The following is a 17,438-nucleotide window of genomic DNA, read 5'->3' on the forward strand; positions in this document are numbered from 1 at the left end:
GGTATACTTACAAATAACCACTACTATATGTAAACAATGGGCAAAGTTCATAACTTGCAGCCTTTCCCCCGGAGACTGTGGGGTATTAGGTTGTTCTCACAGACATAGTTATTAGATATTTCGACTATGTGGAACAAAATGGCTATCTCAAAATTTTGATCCTTTGACTTTGTAAAAAAATGAGCAAGGGAGGGGGTCTAGTTGCCCTCCAATTTTATTGGTCACTTATAAATTGCACTATAGCTTTTAATTTCCATTTGAATGAGCCCTCTCGCAAAAATCTAGGACCACTGGGTCAATACAATCATACCTGGGAAAAAGCAACAAATAAACACGCATCCGCGATCTTTCTACTGGCAAAAATACAAAATTCCACATTTGTGCAGATAGGAGCTTGAGACCTCTACAGTAGGGTTCTCTCATACGTTGAATCTGATGGTGTGATTTTCATTAAAATTCTATGACTTTTTAGGGGTGTTTCTCCTTTTTTTCAAAAGTAAGGCAACTTTTCTCAGGCTCGTAACTTTTTATGGTAGGGCTAAACTTGATGCAACTTTTATGTATTGAAAATCATCATAAAAATTCGATTCTTTTGATGTATCCATTGGTACCAAAATTCCGTTTCTTAGAGTTTTGGTTACTATTGAACCTGGTCGCTCCTTACTTACAGTTCGTTACCACGAACTGTTTGACTATTTATTGATTTATTGACCAACCAGAATTCTCATAACATGACAAGACGGAGTAAAAAAAAACAACATAATACATAAAAAGGAAACAAATTTGAACAATAACATACCCATAAACAAGCACGTATCCAGGACTTTTGTCCAGGAGAGGAATTTTTATCGAGGACTGGGGGAGGGGGGTTACAAGAAGAACTCCAAAAACACTTCAAATTTTTTTTATATGCTGTTGTTTTAACGAGTTGGTAAAAAATTTCGGAGAAAGGGGCTCCAAAATCGGTACCCTCCTGGATACATCTTTGCATATAAATATAAATATTTGCATACAGAATGTTACATAGTTTATATATATAAAACTATTGAACGTTTAAACCCAAATTAATGCTTAAACCATAAGCTTAAATTGCAGTAATACCGGTACAGCAAGTCTGGCTAGCGGTAAAATGGAACAAGAAAAAATCCAACAGTCATGAAAATTACCGCGCAAAGCTTATTTATAGCTAAGACCAACTGTCAGTACCTGGTCAGAACACTACTATAATGCAACAACTATGTGCGGTGCCACTAACCTAAAATCTGCCCTAATAACTCCATAGTTTCGAAACAACAAAAAAAAAGACGGATGAATAGACCTAAAAAGGGCCCAGGAGGTAGCAAATGTTTAAATTTTGATGTTCTTGGTACTTTAGGATCTATTGTGCGTGATTGCATTTTTGTTTTTGTACGTAATTTTCATTCCGTGATATAAACCTCATCTCCATTTATATTGAATTACTGGTATATTTATCTGTCAAGCTGACCTTCCTTATATCTTTATTGTGTTGTTGTTCATTTTCTTTCTTTATCCTTACGTTCTTCTATTCTAGTTTCCAAACTCTTATTAAAAAATTAAATAAAAAAAACAAGTTTTTGCAACTAAGAGTAAAGCGCAACATCAAAATTTAAAACAAACCGAAATTATTACATATATGAGGGGGTATCCCCCTCGTTCTTTAAGCTAAAGCTCCTCGAGCTATACCTCGCTCTTTCAGCTAAAGCTCGAATTTGTCCCAATTTTTTAAGAATGACTCTTGAATAAAAAAGGCCGTTTAATTAGCAGTGAGAGTCCATATATAGAAGCCTGCCGCATGCTAAGTGCCAGGACCCGGTACTATATATATATATATATATATATATATATATATATATATATATATATATATATATATATATATATATATATATATATATATATATATATATATATATATATATATATATATATATATATATATATATATATATAATATATGGCAAATTCATCTTGTTTTGTCTGACAACGGGGGAGGGAGATTTGTCTAAGGTTTTCAATAATTTTTAAGGTTTTCAAGAATTTTCTTGGGGGTAAAAGAACTTCAACTTTTATGCTGAGGAAAGAGGGAGATATTTCCCCCAACTCTCACAAAAGAGTATAGCCTACGTAGGCACGCATGCAGGACATTTTTGTGGGGGCTGGGAGCAATAATAAAAGAAAAACATATTTCATAATTTGGATAAGAAGTGCCCAGGAATTCGAGAAATTCTGGGATTCGGATAGAACAGGTGACCTTCTTGAGCCTAGTATATGGGTGTCTTTCCTTTTTTAGGCCTGTCTTGCGACAAGAGGCTGGAGAGGCTCTCCAGCCTCTCCAGCTAGTATATAAATATTCTTAAAGTGGATATTGCTCCCGCAAAGCGACCAGTGTTTGTCGCCATGGAAAAACAATGGTTTTCTAAAATTGGAGAAAATTGTAAACTATAATTGTTTGAAAAACAGCAATCATCGCATTTAATTTGACCACCGTGCTGATTAGACTATATTGATTTTTCCACCCAAAAAACCTTGATTTTGCTTTCATAATGACGAAACAAGTAAACAGTTTACTTCCGCTTACATGCCCAGTAAGTTTTTTTTTAAATTTACATTTACAAATCTAGCACAAGCAATATCTATGCAAGATCCTATTCAAATAATTGGCTATATGGGACAGAGTCCAGAGTTGCCAACGCGGTACACTTTTACCGGTTTTGGTACAATTTAGGGGTCCTGGTACAATGCGGCAAATTTGGACATTTTCTGGTAAAATCAAAATTTTCCGGTAAATTCTGGCTGTACTTGCCCCCTTCTGACTCGGATATCTGCTCAGGTTTTAGTTTATCGAACATTTTATTCTTGTTAAGAGCGGAGTAAAAGGAAAAACTTTCTTTTCGGTCTTGGTTCATAGATATTTTTTCCCTTTTCTTTAATCTTTTTTTTTGTTTTGATTTTTTTTTGGCATTTTTATAATTAGATATTAGTCATAGTTTGGTTGTTTTACTTTCTTTATTTGTTTGTTGTGTTCGTTTGTTAAGAATTTTGTTTGTTAAGCGTTTACAATATGAATAGTCGCCCACAGGGCCGTATCCAGGAATTTTTCCGGGGGGTGTTTTATAAAAGGATTTCTAACGCGGGAGGGGGGAGGGATCACAAAAAAACTTAAAAAACGCATCATTTTTGCGTTTTAAATTCATTTTGTTACGTTTTTACGCGTCGGACAAAGATTTCGGGGTGGTTCAAACCCCCCTAATCTCCCCTCTAAATACGACCTTGGTCACCTAGCCTCAGGTGCTTTCATGTCTGTCTTTGGACAACAACTTGGATTAATATTATGTGTTATATCATTTTGTAATTAAACGAATTGAACTGAACTGTCACGGTAAATTTTTAACCTGCGGTTGAGATGATACAAATTAATTTCTTGTGGTACAATTTTACTCGGAATACTGGTACAGTTTAGTGCAAAGCGTTGGCAACACTGACAGAGACGCTTTAAATTAAGATCTACTACTGACAGCCTGCTAAATTTGTAGGCTGGTTAGGAGGAATGATAATTCGGTTTCAAACTAAGAAAAATAAGTAATTGCCGGTAACTCCGTGAGATTTCAAGTCTTGTTTTGCCATTATTAATTTTACTATTATTTTATTATTAATCTTGTTAATTTTAAATTTCTTAGATAACAGTAAAGCTAGTCTTTTAGGTGATACGGCACCTTAAAGGATCACCTTACATCGTCCATTATAGATTTTTCAGTTTGTGTGGCCAAGCTATTTAGAATTGGTTGGGCCACTGGGCGGTCTTGCCATAGCCTGCATAGCTCAGATAAGAAATCTGAGTAAACGAAAGAAAACTATAGCCGGCACGTACTTTCTAGAAATCTCAGAAAAACCATTTAAATACTCGCGTTTTGTGGTGGGAATAGAGGTATTCGGTTTTAATGAAACCTAGATCATATAGACATTAGAAAGTGTGATTTTTTTTTCGATTAAGTGGAGCGGATTTTTTTTTAAAGTTCAGGGAAGGGCAGTCCTAAAAATGCTATAGTATACCTTCTACAAAAACGCCAAAAATTCTCTCGAAGGAATTATCACTAAAGCAATTTGACCACTTTGGGAGTTCCCTGTGGTTTCACCCACTTTGATTGACAAGCTCGCTGACAAAAAGGATGTAAAGTTTCACTGTCTTTTCCGTCAAATTTCACAGTAAAACCAAATATTATCGACAGCTCTCGATCATGGCTAGTCTCCTAGGAGAATTCGTTAAAGGGCCCTTTGTCTTTGTGAGGGTCAGCTGAGAATGAAGCTTGAAAAATAAGTTTTAAGGCACCTTATCTCCTTAAGGTAAGTTAATCCAGGTAATCCAGGTAGGTTTCTCCTTAAGGTAGGTTAATCCAGGTAGGTTCTCCTTAAGGTAGGTTAATCCAGGTAATCCAGGTAGGTTCTCCTTAAGGTAGGTTAAGGTAATCCAGAGAGCATTAAAAGTAAAGGACCTCGTACGCGTATAGGTAAAACTGAGAATGTAAAATACAACAGAGAGTCATCAATACACACACATTGAGGCAAAAACAACAATAGGCAGTTAAGAGCTCAATATTGAAGGCAATGGGAATTTTCGCCTGGACCTCGAATCCCGTTAGTGAGTCCACCAGTAATAACAATTTTAAAGGCCAACTCTATTTATCGGTACAACGAAACTTATGGCCTGACATTAGTGATTCTAAACGAATTCTCTTTTCTAGGGCCTGATATTATGTTTGTGCTATCATTAAAGAATTACCCTCAACCGAGTCTGCTTATATATACAGATTATGTTTAAGAGACATACTTAGAACAACGTGCTGGAAAAGGGAACCTGCCAATATTGGAGCATTTTGAAATTTGCATGAGTAGAATAAGAAACTGTCGTAGATTGTAGAAGATATACTGTATATTGACTTTCAGAACAGGAAGCAGAAAAAAGTATGCTCAAAAACTTAAAAAAAATTACAATACGAAGAATTAAGAAAATAGGTCTGTGGCTAGTGGGATCCACATGAAAAAATATACGTAAACATTTCACCTGCCAACTTAACAATGCGTCCTCAGCATAAAGACAAACCAAAATAATGAAAAACTAAAGACACAGCGGTCTAAAAGGAATAAAAAAAACAAGAAGATAGAAAGCAAAAAACGAAAATCAAGGGGAAACAATTACAAACATACAAACTTAAATGTGCACTTGTACTCTATGGAAGAATGAACTAAATGGCAAAGTCAGGGAAAAGAGGCTCGCTAGAAAGTCACATTTTTCAATCGCACTTTGAAAGAGCTGAGCCTCAATGGCAGCCTGCTTGTCAATCTAGAGTTTGGTTAAATAAAAAAAACAAGTTTTTTAACTGAAAGTAAGGAGCGACATTAAAACTTAAACGAACAGAAATTATTCCGTATACGAAAGGAGTTGTCCCCTCCTCAGCGCCTCGCTCTTTACGCTAAAGTTTTTTATTGTTTAAAAAAATAAAGTTGTAAGAAAGAGTCAAACTTTTTGCATAAAGAGCGAGGCGTTGAGGAGGGGACAACCCCTTTCATATACGGAATAATTTCGGTTCGTTTTAAGTTTTAATGTCGCTCCTTACTTTCAGTTTAAAAAATCAATTTTTTTTATTTAATTTCTGAACGTTTTTGAATTAATGCAGCTCTGATTTTGGCTCACCGTAAATGAATGATTAAAACGAAATTCGCATATTAATTTCCCTTTTTTTGGCTAAATGGTTTCCTCGAAATTTTGTTCTGACGTAACTTATAAATTAACTTACGTAACGAACTTCTATATTTGTATGTTTTTATTACGTATATTAGGGAGTTTGCCCCCTAGTCAATACTTCGCTCTTTACGCTGAATTTCGAATTTTGTTCTAATAACAAACCCCTGAATCACAAAGGCCGTTTAATTAGAATAGATATCTATTTTGAAAGTACAAAAACAAATAGCATAAAGAGCGAGGTATTGACTAGGGGACAAACCCTCTCATATGCGTAATCATTCTGCTCGTTTTAAGTTTTAATGTTGCTCCTTACTTTCAGTCGAAAAAAACTTGTTTTTTAATTTAATTTCTGATCGTTTTTCAAATAATGCTGGGAAATCCGGCGCCCCATTCATAGGAATGTCCCTTCCCCTAAGAAAACATCGTACATGGAAAAATTATCCCCCGTAACCCCTACTCTGACACCCATCCCCCCACCAGAAAAAATTCCTCCTGAAAACGCCTGTATACTTCTCAATAACCAAAACTATATGTAAACAATGGACAAAGTTTATAACTTGCAGCCCCTCCCCCAGGAACTTTGGGGATTAAGTCTTCCTCAAAGACATATTAATTAGATTTTTGACTATTCTGAAAAAAATGGCTATCTCAAAATTTTGATTGGGCGACTTCGGGAAAAAAATTAGCGTGGGAGGGGGCCAAGTTGCCCTCCAATTTTTTTGGTCACTTTAAAAGGGCACTAGAGCTTTTAATTTCCGTTCGAATGATTCCTCTCACGATATTCTAGGACTACTGGATCGATACGATCACCCTTGAGAAAAAAAAGAAAAAAAAACGAATTAAAACGCATCCGTGATCTTTCTTCTGGCAAAAAAAATACAAATTCCACATTTTTGCAGATAGGAGCTTGAAACTTCTACAATAGGGTTCTTGGATACGCTGAACATGATGGTGTGATGTTCATTAAAGTTCTATGGCCTTTAGGGGTTGTTTCCCCCTTTTTGGAAAATAAGACAAATTTTCTCAGGTGCGTAAGTTTGGATGGGTAAGACCAAACTTCATGAAACTTATATATTTGAAATCAGCATAGAAATCTCAATTTTTGATGTATCTATTGGTATCAATATTCCGTTTTTAGATTTTCGGTTACTATCGAGCCGGGTCGCTCCTTACTTACAGTTCGTTACCACGAACTGTTTGATTTCATCTAAAGTTGACGGTATTGGATGAAACATCTCTACAACCAGAGGTGGTTTTAGGGGAGGGACAAAGGGGGCACTTGCCCTGGGCGCAGACATTTTAAGGGTTCAAAATTTCAAATATATGATCTAACGGTTATAATCATTTTGTAATTTTTGAGATTGTATTTTATTAAAATAAAGTAGAGGGCGCAGTTAACAAATGCAAATATTTAATAGATTATTAACAATTTAATAAATAAAAACTAAATTCAAAACATAATTAATTGAATAATAATAATTATAGAAAATTATTAATAAAAAATAATACATTATTAATTAATTAATAAATTGAAAATAATTTTGTAACTAAACGAAAATTTCGTTAAAATTTGGCCTGAAAATTTCATGGAAGACAGGGGGGGGGCACCTATCAAGATTTTACCCTGGGCGCAAGAGAAGCCAGAGCCGCTACTGTTTACAAATGATTCCGCAGAGTCGTGGAATTCAATCCAACGAATGGGGCACGTTCTCTTTAGCCTTTTTTTCTTCCGTTGACAAAACTCTTCTTTCAATTTATGAAGTAAGAATTGCTCGCCTTTTTAAAAAAAATTATAAACATTTTCTATTATGCCCATATAATTTTGCACACTTTGAATAGAACATCCTTCAAAAAGGCAAAGATTTATGCAGTGCGAGCTGCAATGCACATACATGGCTTAGGATACTTTCCCTGTATAGTGCTTGAACTACCTTAAAAAACCGCCCATCGCCCCTGCACCATCATGTTCTTGACCTACCATGAAATGTAGTTGAAGAATAAGACAATTCTTAGTTTTGTATGTTACTTCTGCCAGTCACTTTTGAGCTATATCAGGAATAATGCAGGGTTCCCACGGCGTCAATAAAGTTCATAAGGTTTATCATGAAAGTACGAACCATAAAGTTTGTCCCACTCACACAAGCATTTCATCTTTTTGACTCAACAGCAATTTTTCATAGAAAGTAACTAAAATAGTAAGACATGGAGCTGAGAAAACCATCTTTTTAAGCATTTTTTCCTCCTAATAATAAATGAAATATTGTTTTGCTTCTTTTACCAAGCAAAATATTTAAACAAGTATGCACGATTATATTTGTAGACACTAAATTGTATGTTGTTCATTTGACATTTTCCAGACATCTTCTGCTATTGGTTGAACTTTGCGGACTTTCTTCAAAAAGTTAAATAAAGTTTAAATTCTTTCCGGCTGCAATAAAGTCAACAAAGTTTTGCGAGGAAAACGGTTTATTAACTTTGTAGATAGCTTTATTAACTTTTACTGACGCCGTGGGAGCCCCGCATAAACTGCAGGAAGTTTTCATGAACTTTTCTATTTTCGACAAACCTAACACACAAAGTCATTTGGGCTACAGCACCCACATATGTCGTTTTATCGATAACTACCAAACTACCACACTACCACAAACTACCAAACTACCGCACTACCAAGCTACCAAAGAAAACTACCAAAAATCCTTCACTTCCTCCACAAGCTCTTTGAAAATAATGTTGTCGAGTGATGAAATGATCTCATTTTGAATTTGCCAACAGAAATGAGTTGCATTTAATTCCTAATAAAGATCTGAATTTGCCTTCTTCCTTTTGAATATTTTCGTTAATTGATAGGATTCCAAAGTCTTTGTGTCCAAGAAACACGAACCCTTTTTCTAACAAGTAAATTTGTTGTAGATATTACCAGGGTTGCCGCCCAATGAAAAACAAAATCACTAGATTTTAGTGAATTTTTGGTGATTTCTAGTGATTTTCTTCAATAATCTAGTGATTCATGTGCTAATTAGTGTTTTTTTTTGTTTAGGCAATGTAAAAAAATCAGTAGAAATAATGATAAATCACTAGGGGTGACAACCCTGGATACTATTCCCTTCTTGTTTATCTTGACTTGAACACATGTATTCTGTCTAAGGACTTGTCAATGCCTGGAACCTCTTCTGTTTGTGGCCATAAACATACCTGTCTTTTGCGTGGAATCAGTGTGGTATTTCGCCTTTTCACGATCTCGAAGAACATCCCTCGCGTCGTTCCATTTTTAAAAAATACACTTTAATATTTTCCCAGTACATGAGCTCTGCTTCCCAACAGCAGTAGAGAGCAAGAAGAAAAACTTTGGAGGAGGTAGAGGGGAACCCACTACCCCACCCCCTCACTATGCCCTTGATCCCCAATACATATATCAGCTTAGAGTCAACTAGGATACTTAACCTGTCAATGTCTCCCTAAGCTAGAATTATTTAGTGCAAACTGGATTTCGACTTAGGATAATTATTGGTAATAAAAATAAATTTTGAAAATAAATTTCAGGTTTAATCCTATTGCGTTGTATTCCTGTTGCAATCGTATCAATGCCCATTTCTTTGAAACTTCCTGTCACTTAATGAATTCACCTGATGCTATACTGAAATTAATTCTTATTTTGTCATGTTAAATTGCCAAAGTTTCAACCCTTATGAGTTTCACATTTTCTTTGAGCAATACCTCTAGCCTATTCTAGAAAGAAAAAACTGAACTCACCAGTCGGTCTCAGTTTTTACCCCAGAGTTCATTCTAGGAGAACATGGAAGTGCGCAACCAGCACGTAACCTTAAAAAGGAACAAATAATAAAATACAAAAATGTTCCGAAAATGGTAAATTAAAAGTACGTAACATCTAAAGCATAATTTGGGTTTTTGAGAAAGGATCTATTTGAAAATTTATGATTTAACAAAAGAACCACTACCAATTCAAAAACTTTAATTACGACTGTTACTTCTGAATTACTAAACGATAAAGAAACATGCAGAAATTATAAAATGCAACTGATTAATGAGGCTTTAGACTAGTTCATTATTAAGGCACTTTTTCGGGCCTACCCCCTCCAAATAAATAGCTTGGAAAGCTTTCACGAACATATATAGTCTTAGTGAATCTCACAATGAAAAATAGAAGCTGTCTTGGTTATGAGTTGTAATTTTTGTAATAACTTTTATATTCTAATTATATATTAATTTTATATATTAATTATATTTGTAATTAATAATTTTAATAACGAATAATGTTTATAGTTTTTGCTTGAAAAGACAATTTCTGCTTTGATGTATGTTTATTAGATGGTGATCTCATCAAAGTATATTTTTATAACCGTCTGTATTTTATAACGTGCATTGGTAAATTCAGAATATTGAGAAGAGAGTAGGCGGATGGATAGACTAAAGTTTTGATTGTTTTGGTTGTTAATTAGACAAGTTTGCAATAGTGTAACTAAGTAGGGATTCTTTGACATCAGTTTGAAACTTACGGAGCTTGCTAGCAAACTACCCTAACGTACCTACAACTATCTGCCCACCCATAGTGCCCTTACTCGTTTGGTGTAATTTTTATTTTATTATCCTTGTTTGGTGTGTTTGTTTCTTTTGTTTTTATCGCTCTGCTTTCTTCTTCGTACAGTGGCGTAATTTCGCCAAAATCCAGGGGGTTAAAGTTGGAGCCAATTTTCCCAAATTAAGTGAAAATGACATTGAAAACCGAAAAATGACCGTATAGTACCATAAAGGCAAAGACATGCTTAAGAAAACAGGCCTGTTTCTCTGGATGCTTGAATTGTGCAGGCTTATTTTTAGTCTTGATAAGATTTTTGAAGAAACTAAATTTCAGCTGGGGGAGGGGGGCAAACTGGGTAAGGCGTCATAACATCTAACCGTCAGGAGCACTAACGTCAGGACATTGACAAAATCCGTCATAACGTCGACAAAAAATCCGTCAGAACCACTGACCGTCACAACATCGGCAGTCATAACATCGACGCGTCAGTTCATTGACAGTCACAATCGCTACCCGTCAGAACGTCGACAGTCATAACATCGTCAGGTCAAAACATCTTAATAAATTTTCATAACGAAAATCCGTCAGAACCACTAACCGTCAGAACGTGAACAGTCATAACATCGACATGTCATAACATCTAAAATTTTTTCATATCATCTAAAATTTTAAAACTTTAGTTTTCTGGGGTTTAGGGGAGCAAAGGTACCTAGGTTAGGTTATATTACATATTTAATATATGCTATGCCTTACCCCCACCCCCCTGATGTGCAAATATATTGCCGAAATGTGTTTCTAAACTGTTATATACTTATTACTATTATGCAAACTTATAAATTTCCTCACATAATGAAAATCCGTCAGAACCACTAAGCGTCAGAACGTCGACAGTCACAACATCGACACGTCAGAACATCTAAAATTTTTTTTAGATGTTATGAGGTGTCGATGTTATGACTGTCGACGTTCAGACGGGTAGCGATTTCAACTGTCGATGAACTGCCGTGTCAATGTTATGACTGTCGACGTTCTGACGGTTAGCGGTTCTGACGGATTTTCCTTGTCGACGAAATGTCGTTTAGTGCTTGTGACGGTTGTTCGGAATGGTAGCACCCTGGCAAACTGGGGTCTGGGGGGTAGTTGCACCCCTGCCCAATAGCAAATTATGCCCCTGCTATTTTAACGGGTTATAAATAAATTACCATTATTGCACTTACAGTAGTAGTAGAGGGTAGTTGCCCCTTTCCCCACTAAAATTCACCGTTTATTCAATGGCTAAGTAAGTAAGAACATTAAAAGGGGTAAGTAAGAACATTACCCCTTCATTAGGGCTAAGACTAAATGCTAGCCAGTAAAGCAAAATGAATATTTTTTATGTAGATAACTATATCTGCATATTTCTGAATGACATTTTCTATGATATGCATTGTAAGAATGATAAGAATTACCTTTAAATCGTAAGTGGCAACCCAAGAAATGCTTAATTCTATTTCTTATTGTCAAATTGGAATATTTGAACCCCCTTAATGTGTATATCAAACTGTAAGCGTCGCTAAAAGCCCCACCCCCCTCCATCCAGATGCGTCCTATTATGATGAAGATTTATATCTTATCCATGAATCCATGAATATTTCCGGATGGTGAATATTTTTTCCCGAGCTTTAACCTCTAGAAGTGAGTCATATATTTGAATATGACTCATAGCTAATCGATATCTCTCGTGGATGAGACACGCTTAGGAAACAAAATAGAAAAAAACTTTTATAGAAGGAAAGGTCAGATTCTTCGAGAAATCGTCTAATGGAGAGAATTGGGTGAGTTCATTTGCATTGCCGAGCTGACCAACGCATCGTTCGAATGAGACCTAAAGATATTAAACAAACAAATGCTGAGCGCAACCTGTTTCTATAAGGAACTGTCTTAGTGGCCGTAGTGACTTGTTGTAAATCATGGTAGTAAAGAACCTTCCTTTTTGGATAATAAATTTAAAACAAAGTTTTTCTGAAAGATCTAAGTTTTAAAATTGGATTCTATGAATGAATGGAGTAATAAATGATCTGGAAAAGATCAGACTTGCACTAGGGCAGCCAAAACTTGAAATAACGGAAACATGGTTTAAAATTTGTTTTCTAGGATTCAGGGGCGTAGCTCCAGCATTTTTATTGAGGGGGATAAGAGGGGTTCATATCCAGATTGTCAAGGGACATGGCCTATACAATATTTTTCTTTCTCCAAATTATTAGAGGGCAACTGTCCCTCAAAGTGACGCCCCTGCTAGGATTATCAACTAATACTAAATCTTCGTATCTTTTGTCACATTTTGAGTATAGATAGAAAAACTGCCGATGAACTAACAAAATATGGCTCAAACATTCACTCTTATTGGGCACTCGTCAAAACTTCACCCAAAGTTGAATATAGCCCAACTCACCAAACTATACTTACGAGTTACATCACTGGAACTGGAGTCACGCGTAAATTTGTTTAATCCACAGGTGTGTGTCTGAGCAAGGTTGCGACCCGGTAAGGAAAATATCACTAGATTTTAGTGATCTTTTGGTTGATTTACTGATTTTCATCTATTATCCAGTGATTTATGTGCTGATTTAATGATTTTTTGTTTGGGCAACACAAAAAACACTAGAAATAGTGATAAATCACTAAGGGTAGCAACCCTGGTAAAGCATAATGACTAGGCTACACTTGTTAATGGAGACCAATTTTACGACTTTTACTTACCAATTTTTACAAAATTTACTTACCAATTTTACCAAATTCACTTACCGATTTTAACAATTTTACCGCTACAGTGCTGAAAATGTACCCATGCGTTATTTGCTGAGTTGGGCTGTGGTCAACTTTGAAGCGTCAAAGGAAACTTTTTCCGAAATGCCGTAATGGATCATTCATAAATCTTATGACTATGAATGCACCCTGGGCGTAATGGCTGCGACGTTGGATTTATTGTTGTAAAAACGTTACGGACGTTAAATTATTCAAAATTTCAATGTTGTGGTTGTACTATTATTTCTATTCAGATGCAGTTCGTAGGCCTAAACGAGTGCACATAATTCGAGGTTAAGATAAACAGGGAGGGTGTTAGTAAAGGATCTTGGTTTAGGCAAGATACTAGGAGTAATCCGGTTTCAATAGGAAGGATATATTAGGTTCTGGCTTAGGACAACTTTCTCTGGGCAAACCTTTAAAATTCAAACTAATTTCCTATGGCTTAAAGCTGATGCTCTGTGATGCTGCATTTATTCTCCATGATCTTGATGGGGAATTTTAGCTTAAGCTGAATAAAAATTACCAGATAAATTCTATGACAAAAAATAAAGTTAAAAACAAAACTTACAAATGTTACGTTTCAGTTTTGATTTTTTTTTTCGAAACCCACTGGATTTCAAAAGATAACCATACAAAACATAATTTTTAGTCTTATTAGTATAATTTTAAGCATGGTTTTTCTTTTTACAACTTTTTATTTGTTTGTAAAAGCAACAAATTTCAGCAAAGTTTGCAAAGAGTGAAAAAAAAAAACGCTAGAGGCAAAAACGTAACAAAAAAAATCACTAAAGCTGTGATGAATGGCGATGAAAAGTGTGATGAATATGAGGATTGCTCCTTGCTTAGGCTTTTTTTATCATAACCCACTGGATTTCAAAAGATAACCATACAAAACATAATTTTTAGTCTTATTAGTATAATTTTAAACATGGGTTTTCTTTTTACAACTTCTTATGTGTTTGTAAAAGCAACAAATTTCAGCAAAGTTTGCAAGAGGTGAAAAAAAAATGCTAGAGGCAAAAACGTAACAAAAAAAAATCACTAAAGCTGTGATGAATGGCGATGAAAAGTGTGATGAATATGAGGATTGCTCCTTGCTTAGGCTTTTTATATCATAACCCACTGGATTTCAAAAGATAACAATACAAAACATAATTTTTAGTCTTATTAGTATAATTTTAAGCATGGTTTTTCTTTTTACAACTTCTTATGTGTTTGTAAAAGCAACAAATTTCAGCAAAGTTTGCAAGCAGTGAAAAAAAAATGCTAGAGGCAAAAACGTAACAAAAAAAAATCACTAAAGCTGTGATGAATGGCGATGAAAAGTGTGATGAATATGAGGATTGCTCCTTGCTTAGGCTTTTTTTATCATAACCCACTGGATTTCAAAAGATAACCATACAAAACATAATTTTTAGTCTTATTAGTATAATTTTAAGAATGGTTTTTCTTTTTACAACTTATTATGTGTTTGTAAAAGCAACAAATTTCAGCAAAGTTTGCAAGCAGTGAAAAAAAAACGCTAGAGGAAAAAACGTAACAAAAAAAATCACTAAAGCTGTGATGAATGGCGATGAAAAGTGTGATGAATATGAGGATTGCTCCTTGCTTAGGCTTTTTATATCATAACCCACTGGATTTCAAAAGATAACCATACAAAACATAATTTTTAGTCTTATTAGTATAATTTTAAACATGGGTTTTCTTTTTACAACTTCTTATGTGTTTGTAAAACCAACAAATTTCAGCAAAGTTTGCAAGCAGTGAAAAAAAAAATGCTAGAGGCAAAAACGTAACAAAAAAAAATCACTAAAGCTGTGATGAATGGCGATGAAAAGTGTGATGAATATGAGGATTGCTCCTTGCTTAGGCTTTTTATATCATAACCCACTGGATTTCAAAAGATAACCATACAAAACATAATTTTTAGTCTTATTAGTATAATTTTAAGCATGGTTTTTCTTTTTACAACTTCTTATGTGTTTGTAAAAGCAACAAATTTCAGCAAAGTTTGCAAGCAGTGAAAAAAAAAATGCTAGAGGCAAAAACGTAACAAAAAAAAATCACTAAAGCTGTGATGAATGGCGATGAAAAGTGTGATGAATATGAGGATTGCTCCTTGCTTAGGTTTTTTATATCATAACCCACTGGATTTCAAAAGATAACCATACAAAACATAATTTTTAGTCTTATTAGTATAATTTTAAGCATGGTTTTTCTTTTTACAACTTCTTATGTGTTTGTAAAAGCAACAAATTTCAGCAAAGTTTGAAAGCAGTGAAAAAAAAAATGCTAGAGGCAAAAATGTAACAAAAAAAAAATCACTAAAGCTGTGATGAATGGCGATGAAAAGTGTGATGAATATGAGGATTGCTCCTTGCTTAGGCTTTTTATATCATAACCCACTGGATTTCAAAAGATAACCATACAAAACATAATTTATAGTCTTATTAGTATAATTTTAAGCATGGTTTTTCTTTTTACAACTTCTTATGTGTTTGTAAAAGCAACAAATTTCAGCAAAGTTTGCAAGCAGTGAAAAAAAAACGCTAGAGGAAAAAACGTAACAAAAAAAATCACTAAAGCTGTGATGAATGGCGATGAAAAGTGTGATGAATATGAGGATTGCTCCTTGCTTAGGCTTTTTATATCATAACCCACTGGATTTCAAAAGATAACCATACAAAACATAATTTATAGTCTTATTAGTATAATTTTAAGAATGGTTTTTCTTTTTACAACTTCTTATGTGTTTTTAAAAGCAACAAATTTCAGCAAAGTTTGCAAGAAGTGAAAAAAAAACGCTAGAGGCAAAAAAGTAACAAAAAAAATCACTAAAGCTGTGATGAATGGCGATGAAAAGTGTGATGAATATGAGGACTGCTCCTTGCTTAGGCTTTTTATATCATAACCCACTGGATTTCAAAAGATAACCATACAAAACATAATTTTTAGTCTTATTAGTATAATTTTAAGCATGGTTTTTATTTTTACAACTTCTTATGTGTTTGTAAAAGCAACAAATTTCAGCAAAGTTTGCAAGAAGTGAAAAAAAAACGCTAGAGGCAAAAACGTAACAAAAAAAATCACTAAAGCTGTGATGAATGGCGATGAAAAGTGTGATGAATATGAGGATTGCTCCTTGCTTAGGCTTTTTATATCATAACCCACTGGATTTCAAAAGATAACCATACAAAACATAATTTTTAGTATTATTAGTATAATTTTAAGCATGGTTTTTCTTTTTACAACTTCTTATGTGTTTGTAAAAGCAACAAATTTCAGCAAAGTTTGCAAGAAGTGAAAAAAAAACGCTAGAGGCAAAAACGTAACAAAAAAAATCACTAAAGCTGTGATGAATGGCGATGAAAAGTGTGATGAATATGAGGATTGCTCCTTGCTTAGGCTTTTTATATCATAACCCACTGGATTTCAAAAGATAACCATACAAAACATAATTTATAGTCTTATTAGTATAATTTTAAGCATGGTTTTTCTTTTTACAACTTCTTATGTGTTTGTAAAAGCAACAAATTTAAGCAAAGTTTGCAAGCAGTGAAAAAAAAACGCTAGAGGCAAAAACGTAACAAAAAAAATCACTAAAGCTGTGATGAATGGCGATGAAAAGTGTGATGAATATGAGGATTGCTCCTTGCTTAGGCTTTTTATATCATAACCCACTGGATTTCAAAAGATAACCATACAAAACATAATTTTTAGTCTTATTATTATAATTTTAAGCATGGTTTTTATTTTTACAACTTTTTATTTGTTTGTAAAAGCAACAAATTTCAGCAAAGTTTGCAAAGAGTGAAAAAAAAAACGCTAGAGGCAAAAACGTAAAAAAAAAAAGTCACTAAAGCTGTGATGAATGGCGATGAAAAGTGTGATGAATGTGAGGATTGCTCCTTGCTTAGGCTTTTTTTTATCATAACCCACTGGATTTCAAAAGATAACCATACAAAACATAATTTTTAGTCTTATTAGTATAATTTTAAACATGGGTTTTATTTTTACAACTTTTTATATGTTTGTAAAAGCAACAAATTTCAGCAAAAATTTGCAAGCAGTGAAAAAAAAAATGCTAGAGGCAAAAACGTAACAAAAAAAAAATCACTAAAGCTGTGATGAATGGCGATGAAAAGTGTGATTAATATGAGGATTGCTCCTTGCTTAGGCTTTTTTTATCATAACCCACTGGATTTCAAAAGATAACCATACAAAACATAATTTTTAGTCTTATTAGTATAATTTAAGCATGGTTTTTCTTTTTACAACTTTTTATATGTTTGTAAAAGCAACTAATTTCAGCAAAAATTTGCAAGCAGTGAAAAAAAAATGCTAGAGGCAAAA

The 17,438-nt window shown here is 34.1% G+C and overlaps 1 protein-coding gene across 2 annotated transcripts in view; it reads right to left on the reverse strand.

The window, feature by feature from the left end:
- The window catches only part of siz (Brefeldin-resistant Arf-GEF family protein schizo), a 373,423-nt gene that overhangs the window by 172,952 nt on the left and 183,033 nt on the right, over positions 1–17,438 (reverse strand). For both annotated transcript variants that reach the window (XM_089100396.1, XM_089100403.1), the window contains one exon: positions 9,512–9,580. In XM_089100396.1, coding sequence (XP_088956522.1) covers positions 9,512–9,580 — 69 coding nt within the window. The remainder of the gene's footprint in view (positions 1–9,511; positions 9,581–17,438) is intronic.

This window comes from Artemia sp. Qi Xiang Cuo, chromosome 14 (genome assembly GCF_049724085.1).
Source record: "Artemia sp. Qi Xiang Cuo chromosome 14, ASM4972408v1, whole genome shotgun sequence".
Taxonomy (NCBI): domain Eukaryota; kingdom Metazoa; phylum Arthropoda; class Branchiopoda; order Anostraca; family Artemiidae; genus Artemia; species Artemia sp. Qi Xiang Cuo.